General features: G+C 39.3%; 2 protein-coding genes across 4 annotated transcripts in view; both read left to right on the plus strand.

The window, feature by feature from the left end:
- Positions 1-2315: 2315 nt before the first annotated feature.
- On the plus strand, positions 2316-12386 carry LOC103037130 (E3 ubiquitin-protein ligase TRIM35-like). Its single transcript, XM_022666672.2, has 6 exons — positions 2316-3326; positions 6492-6587; positions 6706-6936; positions 10386-10408; positions 10609-10727; positions 11491-12386. The coding sequence occupies exons 1-6, from the start codon at positions 2913-2915 to the stop codon at positions 12033-12035; spliced, it is 1428 nt and encodes a 475-aa protein (XP_022522393.2). The 5' UTR covers positions 2316-2912; the 3' UTR covers positions 12036-12386.
- A 2815-nt stretch (positions 12387-15201) lies between these two features.
- LOC103037453 (disintegrin and metalloproteinase domain-containing protein 11) overlaps positions 15202-21710 on the plus strand; it is a 42457-nt gene continuing 35948 nt past the window's right edge. For all 3 annotated transcript variants that reach the window (XR_007438284.1, XM_049475950.1, XM_049475951.1), the window contains exons 1-8: positions 15202-15515; positions 15758-15897; positions 17537-17613; positions 17948-18014; positions 19729-19811; positions 19973-20036; positions 20213-20273; positions 21414-21496. Coding sequence is in view for 2 of the 3 variants with exons in the window: in XM_049475950.1 (XP_049331907.1) it covers positions 15476-15515; positions 15758-15897; positions 17537-17613; positions 17948-18014; positions 19729-19811; positions 19973-20036; positions 20213-20273; positions 21414-21496 (615 nt within the window). In the remaining variant the exon portion in view is untranslated. The remainder of the gene's footprint in view (positions 15516-15757; positions 15898-17536; positions 17614-17947; positions 18015-19728; positions 19812-19972; positions 20037-20212; positions 20274-21413; positions 21497-21710) is intronic.

Here is a 21710-nt window from a genome sequence, read left to right on the forward strand (position 1 = left end):
TATACGAAGTTGCAGTTACAACACTGTATTGATGTAAATGACAAAGCACTATTTAGCTAGCTAGCAGCCGTTTGTAGCTCAACTGGTGACCTTGAAGGGTTAAAGTGTGTAAGGCATGATTAGTAGTTCAGTTGATAGCTACTATTATCATTACCAGTGCCTTAGTTATTTATGAGGGAGTGTATTGCCATGTATGTAGTTTATTTAGTTATCCGTATATTGTATTTCATATTATGTGGTCTGTATTTCTTGTACTTTCATTGTTACAGAACCATACCTTGAACGAACCATACCCCAAGTGCTAACTTGTCAAGTATTAGTTTGACCCCCTGTGCATTGCTGTTTGTGTATGTTTTGAAGAAGTAAACCAGATAAACTAAAGTCTGCCTCCTGTGAAATATGTTCTGACCGACATACCGTGGCGATTATCAATACGGTACCAGTTCCTAAATACAGTCCTACCCAACCAACTCCCTTACAAGTTGTATTAGTGTATGTAAGAGCAGCTGTGCTGTAAGAGGGGTTGTAAGAGTATCTGTAAGAGCAGGTGTAAGAGTGACAGTAAGAGCAGAGATGTTGTAAGAGCAGATATGTTATAGTAGCATCATCAGTTAGTGTAGAAACTCTGACATTAAATCAATGTTCATGTATTGATGGCTACTCTCACATTATTTGTATGTTGCAAAATCAATAGAGAAAAATATATACAGCAAATATATATTTTTAAATATACTTGGTTACTTTATTATCCTTTGCATTTATTTAAAAAATATTTTTGTTTGAATTTTGCCAGTCTTTGTTTTTATTTTCAGCTTCAGTTTTTTGCTTCTGAGTTTTGGCAGACTTTTCACAGGTGGGCGGGGCTTAGAAGAAGGCGTTATTCTTGAATCCCCATTGGTCAGCTGTTTTTGGACTGACAGGTTTCTTAGTCTGAGACTGATTACGCCACCCAAACACCCCACCAGCTTCAAAAGTTCTTCCAAACACGGAGAGCAAACAGGCCAATTGTGCTCTCCCGGGGCTCCGGCAGCTGATGGCAAGCTGCATGACCAGGATTCAAACCAGCAAACCATCGATTACAGTGGCAGTGCTTTAGCTTATTGAACCACTCGGAGTCCCAAATTTCCTGTTTATAAAGGCAAAACACTTAATTCTACTTTCCAAAATCCAAGGAATATCTTGAGAGCATAAATACTATTTTTAATTTGGGTTTTAGCAGTTCAGTCCATTCACTCCTATTCATTTTAGTCTTGCTCGAGGGCTCCCTCTAGCGGTGTGGTGTAATATTCTGATTATAACAGTGTGCATCAGAAGTGGGCAGTCTCTCTCCATATAAACCAGCTGTGGCATCACCACATCCCCGCCCCCTACAGCACTGCGCTCAGTCCGCAGCGCCGCCTGGCGTCCGGAGGGGTAACAGCACTATACTCCACATGGTACAGAATGAGTATATTAAGAGTTTATATAAGAAAATCTACCCTGACAGCAGAGAACATTGAAAAAAAGTAATGTTTTGGTTGTATTACATTTTTTTTTTTACAGTTTAATGATGAGAAAACGGCCTTAAAACAAACTAAAAACAACTTTTAACATTTAACATCCGCAAACAGGCATCATCAGGTAATGTTGAAATTGTGACATTGAATTAACCTTCATGTATTAAAGCTTTCGAATGGTTCTTTTAGGTAAAAGGTGTTTCCCATAAATAATAATATTAATATTAAACAGTATTGTTATTATAATTATATAAATGTCCCTTTCTATACAAGAACTGCTAGAAAATATTTTATTATATCTTTTCATGGGAAAAATATTTATTTTATATGTCACTTTAATACAGTGTAAAATATTCAGTGTACAGCTATAACAGTTATAACAGTGTAATTTTACTGTGTCCTCAAAATAACTCAACACACAGCCATTAATGTCTAAACTGCTGGTAACAAAAGTAAATATCCCTCTAGTTGAACAGTATTTTCCAGCATTAGGATCTTGTTCCCACACCTTAATAAGTCATGGCCATGCATTAGGATCTCATTCCCATGCCTTAATCTCATTCCCACGTTGCGGCCGCACATTATTTTTTTGGTATTACTTTAAAATAAGGCTCCTTTATTATAAAAGTAGTTTATTAATGGTTATTAATAACTGTTTAAAACATTAATAAGCACTTTATAAATATATAAATAGAAAGAACAACAGTGACAATGACTTTTTAACATATCTAATAAAATTATATAAAAAAAGTCAGTATAAAGTCAGTTTAGTAATTGGATATGTCATAACAGTTAAATAAATAATAAGTAATAACTAAAGTTAATATTTCATTTTCCAGCAGGACGTGGCACACTGCCCACACTGCTAAAAGTACCAATTGGTCTTATATAATATTCAAATGTTTGGAAACATTGATTTTGGGGTTTTCATTGGCTGTAATCCATAATCATCAACAATAAAGAAGAAATAAAAGAATTACTGTGGAATCGCTGTTTGCTACATGACAGGCCATGACTGTTGCCCTTTCTATTCATGTGTTATAAATGCTTATTAATGGTTTATAACCTAATTAATAACCATTAATTAACTCCTAATAAACCTTTTTTTTACATGATGTTACATTAGGTGCTCTGTAGGGATTTTAAATGTGGTCAGAAATGAAAGTTACTCACCTGTTCAGCCCCGCCCTGCCCTTTGCTAAGCTCCTCCCACTTACACCACCTGCTACCTGCTGGAGGAACTGAAACTCATTCTTTCACTGCTTACTTCTTACTTCTCCTCTCTGCTAAATACTCTTATCTGACCTCTTTGACTTTTTAACCATCTATCTGAGGATTCAGCACTGAATCAGACCATTCTGAAGACCACGTCTTCTGAGCAACAGTTAAAAAAACATTAGAAGAAGAGGTCAGCAGATGGAAATGGGATCTAAAAGCTCTCTACCGGACGAGGATCTGCTGTGCTGTGTGTGTTTCGACGTCTTCACTGACCCGGTTCTGCTCTCCTGTACCCACAGTGTGTGTAGAACCTGTCTGCAGGGCTTCTGGGAGAGTAAAGGGTCTAGAGAGTGTCCGGTCTGCAGGAGAAGATCCTCTAAAGAAGATCCTACCCTGAACCGAGCGCTGAAGAACCTGTGTGATGCTTTCCAGGAGAGGAAGAACCGTGGAGGGTCTGCGGGGGGGTCTGAGGTGGTCTGCAGTCTCCACCGTGAGAAGCTCGGGTTCTTCTGTCTGGATGATCAGAAGCCTGTGTGTGCCGTGTGTCAGACCTCAGTCCGACACACCAATCACAAGTTCCTCTCAGCGGAGGAAGCTGTGGCTGAGCTGAAGGTAAGGGGATTTCATACATTCCTGAAGACTGGCTTCTCTAGTTCTGAGAGTGAGACAGATTAGAGAGGTAAGACAGGTTAGACGACGTTCATAAGCTGTGCGAATCAAACTTTCCATCTAACTTAACACTTTAAAGAATTAAAAAAGTGTCTATACGTCAGATGCAGCAGTGCTGCTGGAGTTCTTAAACACTGCGTTTAATCACTCAATGTTCTCCACTCTATTACACACACGCATACAGTTTGGAATCTATTGCACACCCTGTGTAAGGCACGTATTTTAACACCTTGCGCCCCCACCATAAAATAGCATTGTAGTTGAATATATATGAATATATACAGCTCTGAAAAAAAAAAACAAGAGACCACTTAAAAATGATGAGTTTACCAATTTTATCAAATTAAAAACCTCTGGAATATAACCAAGAGGAAGATGGATGATCACAAGCCATCAAACCACCAAACTGAACTGCTTGAATTTTTGCACCAGGAGTAAAGCAGCATAAAGTTATCCAAAAGCAGTGTGTAAGACTGGTGGAGGAGAACATGATGCCAAGATGCATGAAAACTGTGATTAAATATTGATTTCTAAACTCTAATGAAAAAATCTTTATGAATATGAACTTGTTGTTTTCTTTGCATTATTTGAGGTCTGAAAGCTCTGCATCTTTTCTGCTGTTTCAGCCATTTCTCATTTTCTGCAAATAAATGCTCTAAATGACAATATTTTTATTTGGAATTTGGGAGAAATGTTGTCTGTAGTTTATAGAATAAAACAACAATGTTCATTTTACTCAAACATAAACCTATAAATAGCAAAATCAGAGAAACTAATTCAGAAACTAAAATAGTCTCTTCACTTTTTTCCTGTGAACGCACTGCAGAGCACAAACCCGACATGTTATTTAACAATAAACAGAATAAAGAATAAAATAACATTGCTGTTCCTTTAAATAAGCTGCTGGTGTATATTCACAGTGTGAACAAGCAGGTCAGAATCTGTCTCTGTGGAGACGCACAAAAACACCATGCTGTTAAAATACAAACTCACCAAAGTCAGAGCTCACCTGACTCTTAAAGAAAATGTGAGGCAAGTGATACACTGATTTCATGTTATGACCAAAATTAAACACACCCATGAGTAATTAAGAGAATAAGTACATGCCTTTTGCTTCAAGCTGCACAAGGTGTACTTTTCCTGTCGTTACAATAGCAAAGACACGCCAACACACGCTAAATCCAGCTGCAAGATCTACAATTGGCCAGTGCGCTATAGATCACTAAAACATTTATTAATTCTATAGGCGAGCTGTCAACTGTGTGCACTGTGCAGCTTGATTTAGGGCGTATCAGTGTGTCTTTGACGACTGGAAAAGTACACAGCTTGAAATTTGCAAAAGGCGTGTGCTAATTCTCTTATTCAATCGTGGGTGTGGTTAATTTTGGGCGTAACGTGAAATAAACCAATCAGTGAATCACTTGCCTCACATTCCCTTTAAGAGCCAGGTGAGCTCTGACTTTGGCGGATTGCTTTTTTAACAGCGCAGCTACCTGGACGTGTCCAACGCCTCTCAGCAGAGGAAACTGACCTGCTTGTTCACATTTGTTCATTTTTAATTTATTGTTGATGTAAAAGCATTGGGCACAATTGAAAATTCTCTGCTGCCAACATAGCAATGAACGTCTTACTGCTGATGTCTGTCTAGGTCAGGGGTGTCCAAACTTTTTTTGTTGGGGGCCAGAAGGAGAAATATATTTGAAGTCACGGGCCACAGACTCTATAATAAAACAAATAATGAAATATACCACTTTAAATAATACATTTTCCTGATTACTTTCATTTACACACCATTTTACTTGACTTACTATCTTTATATATCTTTGACAGTGTTGTGTAAACTAAGATTTTTCAAATTAATGTTTAATTTCATGATGTCTAATATTAAACTCCTTCATTACGGCAACTTTTAGACAAATTTTTCCCTTTTCCTGCGCTACAACTGCGCACTCTCTCCGCTTTTAGACTCTTTACCCCGTTTTTCTGTGCTAGAAATGCGCACTCTCTCCACTTTTAGACTCTTTGCCCCGTTTTTCTGCACTAGAAATGCGCACTCTCTCCACTTTTAGACTCTTTGGCCTGTTTTTGCGCTAGAAATGCGCACCCTCTCTGCTTTTAGATTCTTTGCCCCGTTTTTCTGTGCTAGAAACGCACACCCTCTCCGCTTTTAGACTCTTTGGCCCGTTTTTCTGCACTACAACTTCACTCTCTCCGCTTTTTGACTCTTTTGCCCTTTTTCTGCGCTAAAACTGCGCACTCTCTCCGCTTTCAGACTCTTTGGCCCGTTTTTCTGCACTAAAACTGCGCACCCTCTCTGCTTTTAGACTCTTTTGCCTGTTTTTTGCGCTAAAACTTCACTCTCTCCGCTTTTTGACTCTTTTGCTCCGTTTTCAGCGCTAGAAATGCGCACCCTCTCCGCTTTTAGACTCATTTGCCCTTTTTCTGCGCTAAAACTGCGCACTCTCAACGCTTTTAGACTCTTTGGCCCATTTTTTGTGCTAGAAATGCGCACCCTCTCCGCTTTTAGACTCATTTGCCTTTTTTCTGCGCTAAAACTGCGCACTCTCAATGCTTTTAGACTCTTTGGCCCCGTTTTTCTGCGCTAGAAATGCACACTCTCTCCGCTTTTAGACTCTTTGGCCTGTTTTTCTGAGCTAGAATGCGCACTCTCTCCGCTTTTAGACTCTTTGGCCTGTTTTTCTGCGCTAGAAATGCGCACCCTCTCCGCTTTTAGACTCTTTGGCCCGTTTCTGACACCTAGCGTTCAAACTTTGAATCTCACATTATAAAAACCTGCTTAACAGCGGGCCAACTTTCATTCTATTTCTAAAATACCTCGCGGGATGCTCCAAAAAAGGAAACGGGCCGCAAATGGCCCGCGGGCCGTAGTTTGGACACCCCTGGTCTAGGTTGTATTTAGTCTGTGTTTTCCGTTGCCAAGATAGCAATACGCCAGAACCTGAACACACCTCATTTCCAGACCACTACGCCCATCAGTGTAGATATATTCAGAAGCTCTGCTATAGGTGTAGAAGGAGGTGATCATAATTCTATTAATATTCATTAGCATTAATTCACTCACTCATCTGATCTGCTGTTTAATTGCAGAATAAACTCCAGACTGCTTTAGAGACTCTCCAGAAGAACCAGAACGTCTTCCAGGAAGCTAAACGAGCCTATCAACAAACAGCAGCCCACATTAAGGTGAAGCATCTTCCTGACCTGACCTGTTAGTGATCAGTATCTGTCTGATTGTCCTGTAGATGTGAAAGTCCTGTAGATCATCTGATGAAGCTTCCTAACAGTGTTTCACTCTTTCCAGACGCAGGTCCAGCTCACAGAGACGCAGATAAAGGAGGAGTTTGAGAAGCTTCAGCAGTTTCTGAGAGCTGAAGAAGAGGTGAGGATAGCTGCACTGAAGAAGGAGGAGATGCTGAAGAGTCAGATGATGAAGAGGAAGATAAACGAGATGGAGGGAAGAATATCCTCTCTTTCACAAACCATCAAAAACATAGAGAAGCTGATGAAAGCTGAGGACTTTCAGATATTACAAGTAAGAGTCACTTTTCCATATTTTACTCTCTCTTTCTCTCTCTATCTCTCTCTCTCTCTCTTCCATCCCTCTCTCTCTATCAATCTCTCGTTCCCTCACCCTCTCTCTTTCCCTCTTTCTATCTCACTCCCCTCTCACTTTTTCTCTCTCTCCTCTGTTTTCCCTCTGTTTCTTTCCCTCACTGTCTCTCACACTCTTTCTCATCTCTCTTTTCCTCCTCCCTCTTTCTATACTCTCTCTCCTCCCCCTTTCTCTCTCCTCCCTCTCTCTGTCTCTCTTCCTCTCTCTTTCTCTCCCTTTTTCTTTCTCTCTCTCCCATTTTTTGTCTCTTTCTTTCTTTCTCTCAACCCCCTATGTCTTCTCTCGTTTTCTTTCTTTCTTTCTTTCTTTCTTTCTTTCTTTCTTTCTTTCTTTCTGTTTCTCTCTGCCCTCTTTCTCTCCACCCTCTCTTTCTCTCTCCTTTATTTCTTTACCTTTTTTGTTTCTCTCTCCATTCTCTCTCCTCTCTCTGCCTCTTTCTTTGTCTCCCCCTCTCTTTCTATCTCACCCCTCCTTTTCTTTCTCTCTCCACCCTCTCTTTCTCTCTCTCCACCCTCTCTGTTTTTCTCTCTCCCTTTGTCTCGCTTTCTTTCTCTTACCCATTTCTTTTTTTCTCCCTCTATCTCTTTCTGTCATCCCTCTTTCTATACTCTCTCCTCTCTCTCTCTCTCTCTGTCTTTCTCTTTTTATCTCTTTCTTTCACCCCTCCCTCCCTCTCTTCTCCCTCTCTATGTCTCTCTCTCACTGTATGTAACCCGCCCTCAATTCAATTCAATTCAATTTTATTTATATAGCGCTTTTTACAACAAAGGTTGTCACAAAGCCGCTTTACAGGAAAAACAGGTCCACGCCTCTTATGAGCAGCACCACAGAGATGCCAATTTTATGGTGACACAGTGGCAAGGAAAACTCCCTTTAAGAGGAAGAAACCTTGGAAGGAACCAAGACTCAGTCCGAGGAACCCATCCTACTCGGGTTGACCCGCTCAGTACAAACAAATAACAAACAAATAACAGAACAAAACAGTACAGAGAATTAATGTGAACTATGGCTAATATAACAGGTACTAATTTATGACTATAAGAATGTGATGGGCACAAACTATAGAGCTATGGCTAATACAGAAACAGATACTGAGTGTGTTAATGGTAATCAGTGCAGGAACAGGGCATCTCCATACATGTAGAACAGATAGATAGAGAAACAGAAAGGAAAGGAAGAGAAAAAAAGCAGAAGTTAGAAGGGTTGTGTAATAATTCTTAGTAGAAGGACAGGGCTGATTCCTGAAAGCTGGAACCACAGACGGACACATGCAGGAAGACCGGCCGGCCAGGCGTCTCAGCACATGTGAGAAAGATAGAGAGAGAGAACAGAGAGGGGAGGGAAGAGAAAGGGGTTAGAATGGTTTTATAAAACTCTGCTGGAGTGGGATGGGCACTGGTAGCAGCAGCTCAGGACATGGGGAGAGAAAGAGAAAGCAGATGATTAGGACAGGGTTTATATTTGCTGGATAAGCTGTAAGAGGAAGAAAATTGTAATGAGACATTACTCAAAAGCTTGAGCAAATAGAAATGTTTTGAGTCTAGATTTAAAGATTGAGAGTGTGTCTGAGTCCCGTATATTAATAGGGAGGCTATTCCAAAGTTGGGGAGCTTTATAAAAGAACGCTCTTCCTCCTGCATAGTTTTTTCTAATACGCGGGACTAATAACAGGCCAGCGTCTTGGGAGCGGAGTGAACGCGGCGGATTGTAAGGAGTAAGGAGTTCCTGTAGATAATGCGGGGCCAGACCATTGAGGGATTTATACGTCAGGAGAAGTATTTTATAATCTATACGAAATCTAACAGGTAGCCAATGTAGGGATGAAAGAATAGGTGTAATGTGATCGAACTTTCTAGCTCTGGTAAGCACTCTTGCGGCTGCATTCTGAACTAGCTGGAGTTTATGGAGTAATTTATGTGGACTTCCAGCCAACAACGCATTGCAGTAGTCCAGCCTGGAGGTTATGAATGCATGTACCAGCTTCTCAGCATCTTCCAGAGAGAGTATACTGCGGATTTTAGCTATATTTCTTAAGTGGAAGAATGCAATTTTGACTATGCTACATATGTGAGCATCAAACGAAAGAATTGGGTCAAAGATGACCCCAAGGTTTCTCACAGTTTTACCAGGTATAATTAAGTGACCGTCTATGTCTACAGTATTAACATTTATGTTTTTATCAATATTAGGACCTAATAGAAGGACCTCAGTTTTATCAGAATTAAGTAAGAGAAAGTTGTGTGTCATCCAATTTTTAATGTCTTTAATACAGTCTGTTATTTGATTTATACAGAGCTCCTCGTTGGGTTTAGCAGATATGTAAAGTTGCGTGTCATCAGCATAGCAGTGAAAGTTAATACCATGCCTACGGATAATTTTACCCAGTGGTAGCATATAAAGAGTAAAGAGTAATGGACCCAGTATTGATCCTTGAGGGACACCATATTTTACTCTAGACTGATAAGAGCATTCGTTATTTAAGTAAACACACTGGAATCGATCTCTCAGATAAGATCTGAACCAGGTGAGGGCTGATCCTTTAATTCCTATAAGATTTTCTAACCTATCAAGTAGAATAGCGTGATCTATGGTGTCAAAGGCAGCACTTAGATCTAGCAGTACAAGGATGGCATTACTGCCCCTATCAAGAGCTGAAAGTAAATCATTAGTTACTCTAAGTAGAGCTGTTTCAGTACTATGGTTTTGTCTAAATCCAGATTGAAAAACCTCATGCACACTATTACTTTGTAGATACAAGCGCAGCTGGTTAAACACAATTTTTTCTAGGATTTTGGCTATAAAGGAAAGATTAGAAATTGGTCTATAATAAGCAAGCTCACGGGGGTCAGATTTGGCCCTCTCATCCTCCTCTCTTTTATTTCTTTCTTTCTGTTTGTCTCTCTCTCCCTCCTTATTTTTCTCTCTATCTCATCAGCCTTGCTAAGCCCAGCTGTGGTGTCTGTTAGCACTGTGACTCTAACTTTGCCCAGGCTGGCTGTTAGCATCACAGCTATCCTGCTCCAAACTTCCAAATTTTTCCACACTTTTTTTCCAAAGTGTACTGTTTCAACATATCATTAGATCTCTTGATGTATAAATATTTTATATGTTTTTTGGGTGAAGGAAAATTTGGACAATCTTTCACCTGAACTTTTAGTCCTGCACTCTGTCACCTTGCATGTGCAGTGCAGTTTGGGCTGTAAGTGTCTCGTCTCCACAGCACAGGACTAACATGAACAAATGGTGGCCGGCCTGACTATAAACTTTGCTGTTTATTAATATTTGAAATGTGGGATATAACACATTTAATCTAGAGCACATTTGAAACGACTCTTCTGTAATTTTATACTTTTTATTTTTCCTCTCAGGACTTTAGCTCTACAGAGAAACTGTGAGTATATTTCTGTCCAATAATTATTACACTCTAGAGACTCTACAGTTTATTCTAGTTATCATAAATTCATTTGAATATGATTCATTATAAAATGAATCATAAAAATGATTGCATAATAACAGAAACAACAGAATACAACAGAAAGCTGACTTTTGGGTAAATAAATGCCAAGCTGTACACTTTATATGTATTTCCAGAATTAAGAACTCACCAGTGACTCCAGTGAAGACTCCAGGAGCTCTGATCGACGTAGCCAAACACCTCTCCAACCTGACCTACACAGTCTGGCTGAAGATGCAGAAAAACGTCCAGTACAGTAAGTTTTTATAGGCAGATCAGATCACTTACCTGTCATCATAGCAATGCCATTGGGTAGTTACATCCACTCATACAAGACCAGCATCCCATCTGTTTAAATGGGAAGAGGCCAAAATACTCTTATCCACTGCTGCACTTGCGCAGATCTCCATATTGAGGGGGAGTTCCCCAATAGCTTTAATTCATTGGGACTTTCTTCTTTGAGACTTTACAAAGACGTGAATAGTCTATTATTTTTGTGGTAGGTTTATTTAACAGAGAGAGACAGAATAGCAACAAAATCCAGAACAAAAAAAAAAACGTTAAATAAAGGTTATAGATTAATTTGTATTTGATTATGTGAAATAAGTATTTGATCCTTAAGCAAAATGTGACTTATTACCACTTAGGTGGAGAAAACCTTGATGGTAAGCACAGCATTCAGGAGTTTCTTGCAGTTGGTCACCTGGTTTCTACACATCTTATGGGGGATTTTGCCACTTGGCTCAAGTTTGAGTTCCCTCCACAGATTTTCTATGGGATTATGGTCTGTAAACTGGCTTGGCCTCCTCTGGAAAATGACTCCTCCGACACATTTGAAGTCTTGAGGGAGTCACTTTGCCACTTTGAGGGAGATCTTATTTTTTTAAGTGTTTTTCTCCAATGGATGTCTTGCAATTGCTGTACTGCACTGCGATTATTGAGCAGATGTCCCAATACTTTTGTTTAATCATAGTACTTTTAAGAAGAACCTAATGGTTGATTCTCTTCTCTCTCTACAGCCCCCGTTACTCTGGACCCCAACACTGCAGCCTTGCACCTCCGGCTCTCCGAAGATCTGACCGCTGCAGAATACCGACACCAGAACCCGGCGGTTCCTGATAACCCGGAGAGGTTTGATAAGTACCTGTGTGTTCTGGGCTCTGAGGGGTTCAGCTCCGGGACACACTGCTGGGATGTTCAGGTTGGAGACGGTCACGACTGGGAGCTGGGTCTGATATCGGAGCAGGTCTCGAGGAAGGGTCAGGACTTCATGAGCTCGGTTTGGACTCTGGGCTTTAATATTAACAGCAGTAAATACTGGAGACGCTGCCCGGGAGAACCCGTTCACTGCTTCAGTTTTGGAGAGAAGCTGCAGAAGATCAGAGTGCAGCTGGACTGGAACAGGGGGAAACTGACCTTTATCAATCTTCTGAATAACACACACCTGTACACCATAACACACACCTTCACTGAGAGAGTTCTACCCTACTTCTGTACCGGATCTGATCATCCTCTGAAGATCTTACCTGTGTCTGTATCAGTGAAAATTAGGACACACACCTAACTTATCCATTTGACTTGATCAGTACCTGATCATCCTTTCAGAAGGTTTTAGGAGCTTTTATAACACTTTATAATAACTTTCATTAATATAGAATTAATGAATCATTAATAACTCTTATTTTTCACATTTTTAGAAACTGCATTTGCTAAACATTTGCGCGGTTTAAATTCGCATTTACTAGCAATTTATTAATGTTCTAATTCTGATGAGCTAATGACTTGCTAACATTTTTAATATAAATATCCATACTGATAAATAAGTGTCATGTGTGAGCATTTGTTAATGTTCAAATTCTGATAAACTACTGCTTTGTTCATTAGTTAAAAATATATTATTGAAAGTTATTATAAAGTGTAACCACTTTTTTTTTACAATTTTACTTTGTTACTTTTTTAATTTTAGAGTATTAAGAGTGAAAATATACATTTATGCTTAAGGAGGCACTAAACTCTTTGATTTTATGATTTTATCTGACTCCATCCTCAGCTCAAATAAAAAAAGAGACTAAAAAATGGGAGGGGTAGTTTGGGAGGGGCACTGGCTGATGTATGGGTTTAGAGGTGGGGCAGGAAGGGACAGATGGTTGGACACCAGCAGGTTTAGTGCTCCCTAAAGATTGTAGTTTTTTCTTTTTTGTAGTTAACACGTGTGATTAATCTAAAAACTTTAACATGTAATTTTATTTACACTAATTCATGATTATCTCTTTAAACTTAGCCTTTTTACATTAGCAGCTTTATTTAGCCGTGTAAACACAGCAACTTTACTGTTAAGTTTAGAAGGTCAAAACTATAAATTTAGGCTTAAAGAGGCACTCCTAATTTTAGCTGACTCCACCCTCAGCTCAAATTTAAAAAAGGCTAAAAAGTGAAAGGGGTAGTTTGGGAGGGACACTGGGTGATGTATGGGTTTAGAAGCGGGGCAGGAGGGGACAGATGGTTGGACACCAGCAGGTTTAGTGCTCTCTAAGGAATGTAGTTTTGGCTTTTTTGTAATGAATGCATGTGATTAATCTAGAATCTTTAACATGTAATTTTATTTACACTAATTTATAATAATCTCTTTTTTACATTAACTTTACTGTTTAAAGTTTAAAAGGTCTAAACTATAAATTTATGCCTAAAGGGGCATTAAACTCCTTAACTTTAGTTGACTTCACCCTCAGCTCAAATTTGAAAAAGCAAAAAAAATGGGAGGGGTAGTTTGGGAGGGACATTTGGTTGGACGTCAGCAGTAAACACAGCAACTGAACTGTCAAAGCTATAAATATATGCTTAAATACACTATACACTGGTCTGCATTGCTGTGTTTGGTGATGTGAGGCTTGTACAGTTAAGTTTAGAAGGACAACACTAAAAAATGTATGCTTAAAGAGGCACTAAACTCCTTAATTTTAGCTGACTCTGCCCTCAAATTTGAAAAAGGCAAAAAATGGGAGGAGTAGTTTGAGAGGGGCACTGGGTGATGTATGGGTTTAGAGGAAGGGCAGGAGGGGACAGAGCATTTTTACTTAGCACATCAAATATTTTAACTTAAAAAAACATTAAAAAAATCTCTAAAATATTATAATACGATAAAGTAATAGTAGTCTGTTTGCCATAAAACACATAAAACATTTATTTCTGTCCTTCTATCAAAAATTAAGGGATATACTTGCATTTAAATACTAAACTATTTTTATAAGCGATTGACTTCACTAATATAAATATACAGATAATTCAATATTGCCAGTCTTACATTCATTTTTCATATTTCAGTTACATTTAAGTATACACTTTTAAAGTCTTAAGAAGCATAATTTTGTTAATTGTTGGACACCACTACTTTTTTTTTTTTACTAAGTTTTACTACACTAAGCATCATGACGCAGTATGACGCATAAAAAGCACATGGGATCAAAACTGCTAAGTGTGATGTTTGCATTAAAAACATAATATTTGTGTTTTTTTAATAAAGACAACTTATAAAAACAAGTCTTTGCATAATTTTGACTTTAAACATCTCAATCATTTTTTTTAACTAATTTTTGTTACAAACTGGAGATTCAGTCTCAGGTTCTAAAGTGTGGAGCTACTTTGAGCTTGTTGTTAATGGTGTCAAAATTGTGATTTCTCTTCATTGACAATGCTATTCTCCTGTCACTAGCATTGTAAGCCTGTTTAAGAGCTTAGATTGAGCCCAAAAGTATTCAGCCTGATTTTCGACCTGACCCAGCCTGACCCTGTAAACTTCCAAGCATTTTATTAGTAAGTAAAACATACAAAAACTGAGCTTTTAACTACTATTCTGAGCTGTTTGAATGAGTGAAAACTGTTCACACTGATGTTAATGAACAGAACAGCACAGAAAAAAGCATAGAACTATTATTTAATAAAACTGTGTATTACACATAAACCTCCAAATGATTAAAACATCAATAATGCTAACAATGATCCACAGGCCTAGACATGAGTAAAATAGCCTACAGAAACGCGCTGAATTTCGGAATGGGCTCTTCGACAAATGTTGGTGGTGGTGCAGTGGATAACACCACCGCCTGCCTGTGAGCTACCATGTGGGAGACTAAGGTTTAATTCCCACTCTGGGTGACTATGCTGTGCTACACCAATAAGAATTAGAGCTTAGATCAACATCATTCTGAATGGATTTTGCTCATTTAAACCGCCTGTAAATGATTTTAAAAGGCTCAGTTTTAACGCTCTACTTGCTTAAAAAATGACGGGTTTAATTCGGGCTCGGGCTCAAAAGAACAGTTTTTGGTGCAGTTCGGGTCAACCCGGCCCGAGGAAAGTGGTAGGAAATCTCAGCTAGACCCGGCCCGAGGAAAGTGGTGGGAAATCTCAGCTAGACCCGGCCCGAGGAAAGGGGTGGGAAATCTCAGCTAGACCCAGCCCTAAGCTCTAATTAGAATCCTAGGGGCAAAACTCCTAACGCTACACTGGCCCAACTCATAACCCATAATCTGGATAAGAGCATCGGTTAAAAATTGCCGTAAATGTAAAAAAAGTTCTCATTTTATTGCATTAAGTGAGTGAATTAAGTGAGCGCCCGCTGCTGGACTCGGCCCGCACTGCAGAGCATCTTCTTCAACAGGAATCAGGGAGGATCCCACGTGCTCTGCCGCAGAGCCCCCCTCCCCTCCCTTCCCTCGCCTACACACACACACACACACACACACACACATTCAAACACACACTCATGCATGCATACACACACACGCACGCTCAAACACACGCTCGCACACAAGCTCATACAGGCAGGCGCGCTCGTGCGCGCGGTCGGAGCATCATGCAAACCGTGCGCAATCGCACAGGTTTGATTAATCCGTTGGCGCGCGGCGTTTACCGCACCGATTCGGCGGGGGAGGCGCGCGGACTGCGGTAGATCAGATCTGCTCCTCGCGCTGGAATAGAGCTGCAGTGCATGCGGGCTCAGCGAGGATGCTCGCGCTGCAGTGTCTGCTGTTTGCTGTAGTGGCAGGTGAGGGGGCCAGTGTGTGTGTAGCAGTGTGTGTGTGTGTGTGTGTGTGTGTGTGTGTGTTGGGGGAAGGTGTGTGTGTGTGTGATTCAATGAAAATCAGAGCATCAGTTTAATGAATGATGGAGTAATGGTAATGGCTGGTGCTGATGCTGGTGCTGATGCTGATGATGCTGATGCTGATGTTTACTGGTGTGTGTGTGTGTGTGTCTGTGTGTGTGTGTCTGTGTGTGTGTGTGTCTCAGGCAGGATCAGCAGCAGCAGCAGCACTGGTCAGTGGGAACACATCACACACCCTAAACGCCTCCTGCAGCAGAAGCTCTCCACAGAGGAGACACCACACAGCAGCCTGGACACCAGGGCCAGAGAGAGCGGGCGAGAGACTGTGAGTGAGAATGGAGAAAAAAAAGAGAGAGAGAGAGAGAGAGAGAGAGACAGAGGTGCTCTGTAAGGACAGTAATGAAGATAAGAAGAAGAACTAGGTCATCTTCATCTTCACCCCCCCAACCCTCCCTCCTCCTTACAGCCCATCAGCAGCAGATCCATCACCCTCACACACTCACACACTGCTGAACACAGTTTCACAGAGTGTGATGGATCACACATGCAGTTAGCATCATTAGCATCATGCTAATTGGTATTGCTATGGGCTTCTGTTACTTGGAAGCTCCAAACAGGTTGCTGTTAACACATACACACACACACACACACACACATAGAGGCAGCTGATGAGATGATGATGATGAGATGTCCAGTACAGCATGTTCTGTTATAGAGAAAATAACCATGTGACCATCCACTGTGACTGTTATATATATATATATATATATATATATATATATTAGTGCTGTCAATCAATTAAAAAAAAAATAGATTAATCACGACATTAATCACACTTGTTCTTCTAAAGACGCAAGTTTTCATAGTGGATTTTTAAATGTAAATAAAAGAACGAATGTAAGAAATGTAAAACGCAATCATATTTATATCAGTGGTGTTAATATATTAAAACACTAGTATATACTGGTATGTTTGAGGAGACATAAAGCCCTGGACGTGTGGCGCTGGAGTAAAAAATGCATGATAAATTGGATATAGAGAAAACTTTTTTTTACTTTATTATAAACATCTCAGCTTGGTTGTAAGGATTTCTGAATTATAACTGAATCAGCTGAGTATAAAAGAGCGTTTTCACATTTTCACACCTGTAGTTGTGAAAGTTTCTCCCTCTGTTTGGTTTGATTTCACACAGGCATAAAAACCTAAACGCACCAAAATGAGCACCGATAAACTGTGCGAGCACATCGTCTCAAGAAAGTAAATAAAGTGAGAAGATTCTGTGTTTCAGTGTGTATATCTGTATATCTGTGCAGTGTGAAGCTGCTTTAACACAGAACACTGAAAATTTGCCGCTGCGCTTTTAAACACAGTGTGAGCAGTGAACGCTGCACATACAGCACTCTTAGTGTGTAAACAGCATGGAGCAGCAGGGACAGCGTTCAAAGAAACCCACAAATTAAAGTATTTTACTTGTGTATTTTAATGTGTAGCGTCAATGTTTATGCCCATTTCTTTTATTTCTTTCCTGTTCCACCTTACGTTGTGCAACATATGGCAGAAAATGCAGCATTTAAGGTGGAATGGAAAAATCAAATAAATAAAAGAAAATAAAAAAATAATAAAGATAATATAATAATGAATTGTTGCACCACTTGCCCACTTTCTGAAGACATACGATAAAATACGCCCTAAAGTTGACTAGTTAAACAGCAGCAGTTAGGTTGCTGAACTTTAGCCCTTAATTGATATAGCTATATCTTTATTGGGTGCTTGGAGAATTTTCCCAATTCTTATGGGGAGGATTGATTGCTTGAGTTTTGGGCTCATTGGGCAATATGCTTGTAGAGTTATAGGAGTTGATGTTCTGTGAATCTGTCACATATGGCTTAAAATGGGTTTATTAGACTTTAGGACGTGTTTAATCTGTTTCTCTGAAAAATAATTTTCCTTTCTCTCTTCTCCAGCTGCTCCACTTAGCCCAGAGCACTTTCCAGATTGAGGCTTTCGGAAGCACTTACATCTTAGATCTCCAGTTAAATCAGTGAGTATAGAGCAATGAAAGCTTTTAGCAACTACAATTCACTTTTACTGTTCAGAATTAGGTGAACAAAACACTGTAAGGGAAGATTCCCCTATAAATAATAGCTTTTCTTCTCTATTTTAATTGGTTACCAATTAATTGTTCTATACTCTGGGGTGAGTAATTAAGCCTGGTAATATGGGGTCAGTAATTAGGCCTGTAAATTAGGGTCATTAATGTGGAGATGGTAATTGGGTCTGGAATAGCGGGTCTGTGGTCTGGGGTCAGTAATTACACCTGTAATTTACAGTTACTTCACTTCTGTAACATTTGATTATTTCTGTGTTTATTTCAGTGACCTTTTATCCTCTGATTATGTGGAGCGTCACTTTGATAAAGAAGGAAAACCGTCTCAGACAGCGGTAACGTACCCCCTTACTTATTCACAGACTCAGAGTCGGTTTTAAATACTGATTCACAGGTTGACTCACAGACTGATTCACAGACTGTTTTAAATAGTGATTCACAGATTGATTCACAGACTAATTCACAGACTGTTTTAAATACTGATTCACAGATTGACTCACAGACTGATTCACAGACTGTTTTAAATACTGATTCACAGACTGACTCACAGACTGATTCAAAGAAGGTTTTAAATACTGACTCACAGACTGATTCACAGACCGTTTTAAATACTGATTCACAGACTGACTCACAGACTGATTCACAGACTGTTTTAAATACTGATTCACAGACTGACTCACAGACTGATTCAAAGAAGGTTTTAAATACTGACTTACAGACTGATTCACAGATGGTTTTAAATACTGATTCACAGACTGACTTACAGACTGATTCACAGACAGTTTAAATACTGATTCACAGACTGACTTACAGACTGATTCACAGACGGTTTTAAATACTGATTCACAGACTGACTTACAGACTGATTCACAGACGGTTTTAAATACTGATTCACAGACTGACTTACAGACTGATTTACAGACGGTTTTAAATACTGATTCACAGACTGACTTACAGACTGATTTACAGACGGTTTTAAATACTGATTCACAGACTGACTTACAGACTGATTTACAGACGGTTTTAAATACTGATTCACAGACTGATTTACAGACGTTTTGAAATACTGATTCGCAGAATAAATTAATAGACCTATTTACACTGTCTGATTCACAGAAGTGAATATTAACGTTAATAAAATGAAAAACTGAGCCTTGTTTTTAAATACTGATTCACAAATTGACTCACAGACTGATTCACAGACGGTTTTAAACATTGGTTCACAGACTGATTCACAGAATGAATCACAGAATGATTCACAGAATAATTCACAGACTGATTCACAGAATGAATCACAGACTGATTCACAGAATGAATCACAGACTGATTCACATGGGGTTTTAAATGCTGGTTCACAGACTGATTCACATACGTTTTTAAATACTGATTCACAAACAGATTCACAGATTGACTCACAGACTGTTTTAAATACTGATTCACAGACTGATTCACAGACTGATTCACAGAATGATTCACATGGGGTTTAAAATGCTGGTTCACAGACTGATTCACATACGTTTTTAAATACTGATTCACAAACAGATTCACAGATTGACTCACAGACTGTTTTAAATACTGATTCACAGAATGATTCACAGAATGATTCACAGACTGGTTCACAGACTGATTCACATACGTTTTTAAATACTGATTTACAAACTGATTCACAGACGGTTTTAAATACTGATTCACCGATTGACTCTCAAACTGACTCACAGACTGATTCACAGAAGTGAATTATTACTTTGGTATGAAATTAAAAAATGATCCACAGACAGTTTTAAATACTGATTTACAGATCAATACATAGACCAATTTACACTGACTCACAGACTGATTCACAGAAGTGAATTTTTACTTTCAATAAAATAAAAAAAAGGACTCACAGACTGATTCACAGACGGTTTTAAATAATGATTCACAGATCAATTTACAGAGTGATTCATTGGCCAGTTTACACTGACTGATTCACAGATTGATTTACAGAAATGAATTATTACTGTCAATAAAAAATTATATGTGTGTGTGTGTGTGTGTGTGTGTGTGTAGGGTGGAGAACACTGTTATTATCATGGCTCGTTGAGAGGAAATCCACGATCCTGGGCAGCACTAGCAACCTGCCAAGGCCTTCAGTGAGTACAACACACACACACACATGCTCACACACACACCTGCAGGTGAATCCTCAGGTCGGAAATGTGTGTGTTTTTTAGCGTGAGTCATGGTGAGTACAGTAACAGTGATACAGTGAGTAATAGTAATAATGCTGAGCTGCTGTCTCTCTCTCTCTCAGTGGAATGTTTTCAGACGGTGTGTTCTCCTACATCATTGAGCCGCTGATCAATAAAACCGATCAGGTGATGTATTACTGGTCAATAACCATTAGTTTGGGTAGTTATTCACAGTAACGTCCCTCGTCAAGTAAATTGAGTTAATTATGCAGTTTTGTTTTAGATAAGAATAAATATTTAATCCTATTTGTGGCCAATGTTTTTTTTTAAGTGTAGCTTTGATTTGATTGGTTTGTTTGCAGATTGTCGACGCCCACCTGGTGAAGAAAATTCCAGACATAAAACTCACAACCTCCTGTACAGGTACTGCTGTAAAATGATCACAAAAATATTGGGACACATTCACTGTAAATGTAAGTGATCTGTATCTGTGTGTAATGTGAACGAATCAGTCCCTGAATCGTCTCACATGCTGCACATTGATACCTGTATAAACGTCTCCTTCTTCACCAACAACAAAAACCCTCATATCAGAGAGACGAGAGACTTGTAGCTTTATAAAGGGAAATGGATGAGTTTGTTAGCAGCTCATATGTGGAGCATCTTTTGCTGGAGTGGAGAAACAGGAAACAGCTGCTCTGAAGTTCATGCTCAGGTCGAGGAGGTGAAAAAAGGCCAGGTGGTTTGCTTTTGCTGTTTTTTTGCAGCTATAGCTGCACAGCTGCACCAAGAGATGCAGTGTGGGTACGAGAGAGAAGCACATAGCGCTAATGCTAATGCGTAAAAGCAAAAAGACGCATGAATTCAGATTTGATTTGACCGTTCACATTCATGTAGCATATCCATGGATCGGATATGTATCCAAATTAGGTCCACATTTGAAAGTGACTCAAATCTGATTTGAAAAAACTGGATTTGGCACATTGACAATCAGAATTGAGCCACATTAGGCAAAAATTTGAATTTGAATCATTTGAATCACTTTAGCCTGGATTTTATTTCTGTCCAGAACGATCATGTACGTGTTTTTCTCAGACGTCCTCTGAGAAAATTACAGGCTGAATTATCTACTGTTTTTCTCTGAACTCCGTGCTCCTCCGGTAATTTTAGTCCTGTCCAGATCCACATCTCTGAAAATAGCTATTTGTCTACTGCTGCACACCTTAATTAAATTTTGGGCACGAGATCCACGTAAAAACACAACAGTGTGTGGAAATGGAGGAGCTACTGAACGATCGATGTCATGTGACCAAGAAAGTCCCAAAAAGTCACTGGTCCTCCTGTTTTTTCAATTGCAGTCCAGATGCAGGTGTAACATCATATAAATTAATATTTTTTCCATGAGAAACTAATCCTGTCCAGATAGGGCTTTAGTGTAGTAATGAAAATTGCATAAAAATTAGGGCAAAAGGCTGGATTTTGTATACTTGTGGCAAAAGCACTGAATGGAACTCCTGAATTCAGTGATTGTCCAAATTTGTGTCATTTTGCTGTGTTTGGTAGATTGTACTCCAGATGAAGACCCTGAGGAGGATCTGCAGTCTGACTCTGAACAAACAGAGGGATTAAAACGCACAAAACGCCGGGTAAGAAAAAACCCATCCTCCACCTCGTCACAGATTACATCACTCTGAAATACAACAGATTATCCTGTGAAAGGGAGAAGTTATCTACTGTTTTTTCTAACTTTTACACAAAGCAGAACCTTTTCAGGCAAAATGTCATTTGCTCATTTGATGCATTTAAGTTTCAAACACACACTGTGAAATCCTGCATAAGGTCCAGAAACACATTCAGGAG

This window comes from Astyanax mexicanus, chromosome 3 (genome assembly GCF_023375975.1).
Source record: "Astyanax mexicanus isolate ESR-SI-001 chromosome 3, AstMex3_surface, whole genome shotgun sequence".
Classification (NCBI taxonomy): Eukaryota; Metazoa; Chordata; class Actinopteri; order Characiformes; family Acestrorhamphidae; genus Astyanax; species Astyanax mexicanus.

Excerpts from the sequence above, each read along its gene's own strand:
- LOC103037130 (XM_022666672.2), top strand. The coding sequence starts at position 2,913 with ATGGAAATGGGATCTAAAAGCTCTCTACCGGACGAGGATCTGCTGTGC. Across the intron at positions 3,327-6,491 it reads AAGCTGTGGCTGAGCTGAAG|AATAAACTCCAGACTGCTTT; the intron begins GTAAGGGGATTT and ends GTTTAATTGCAG. Across the intron at positions 6,588-6,705 it reads AAACAGCAGCCCACATTAAG|ACGCAGGTCCAGCTCACAGA; the intron begins GTGAAGCATCTT and ends CACTCTTTCCAG.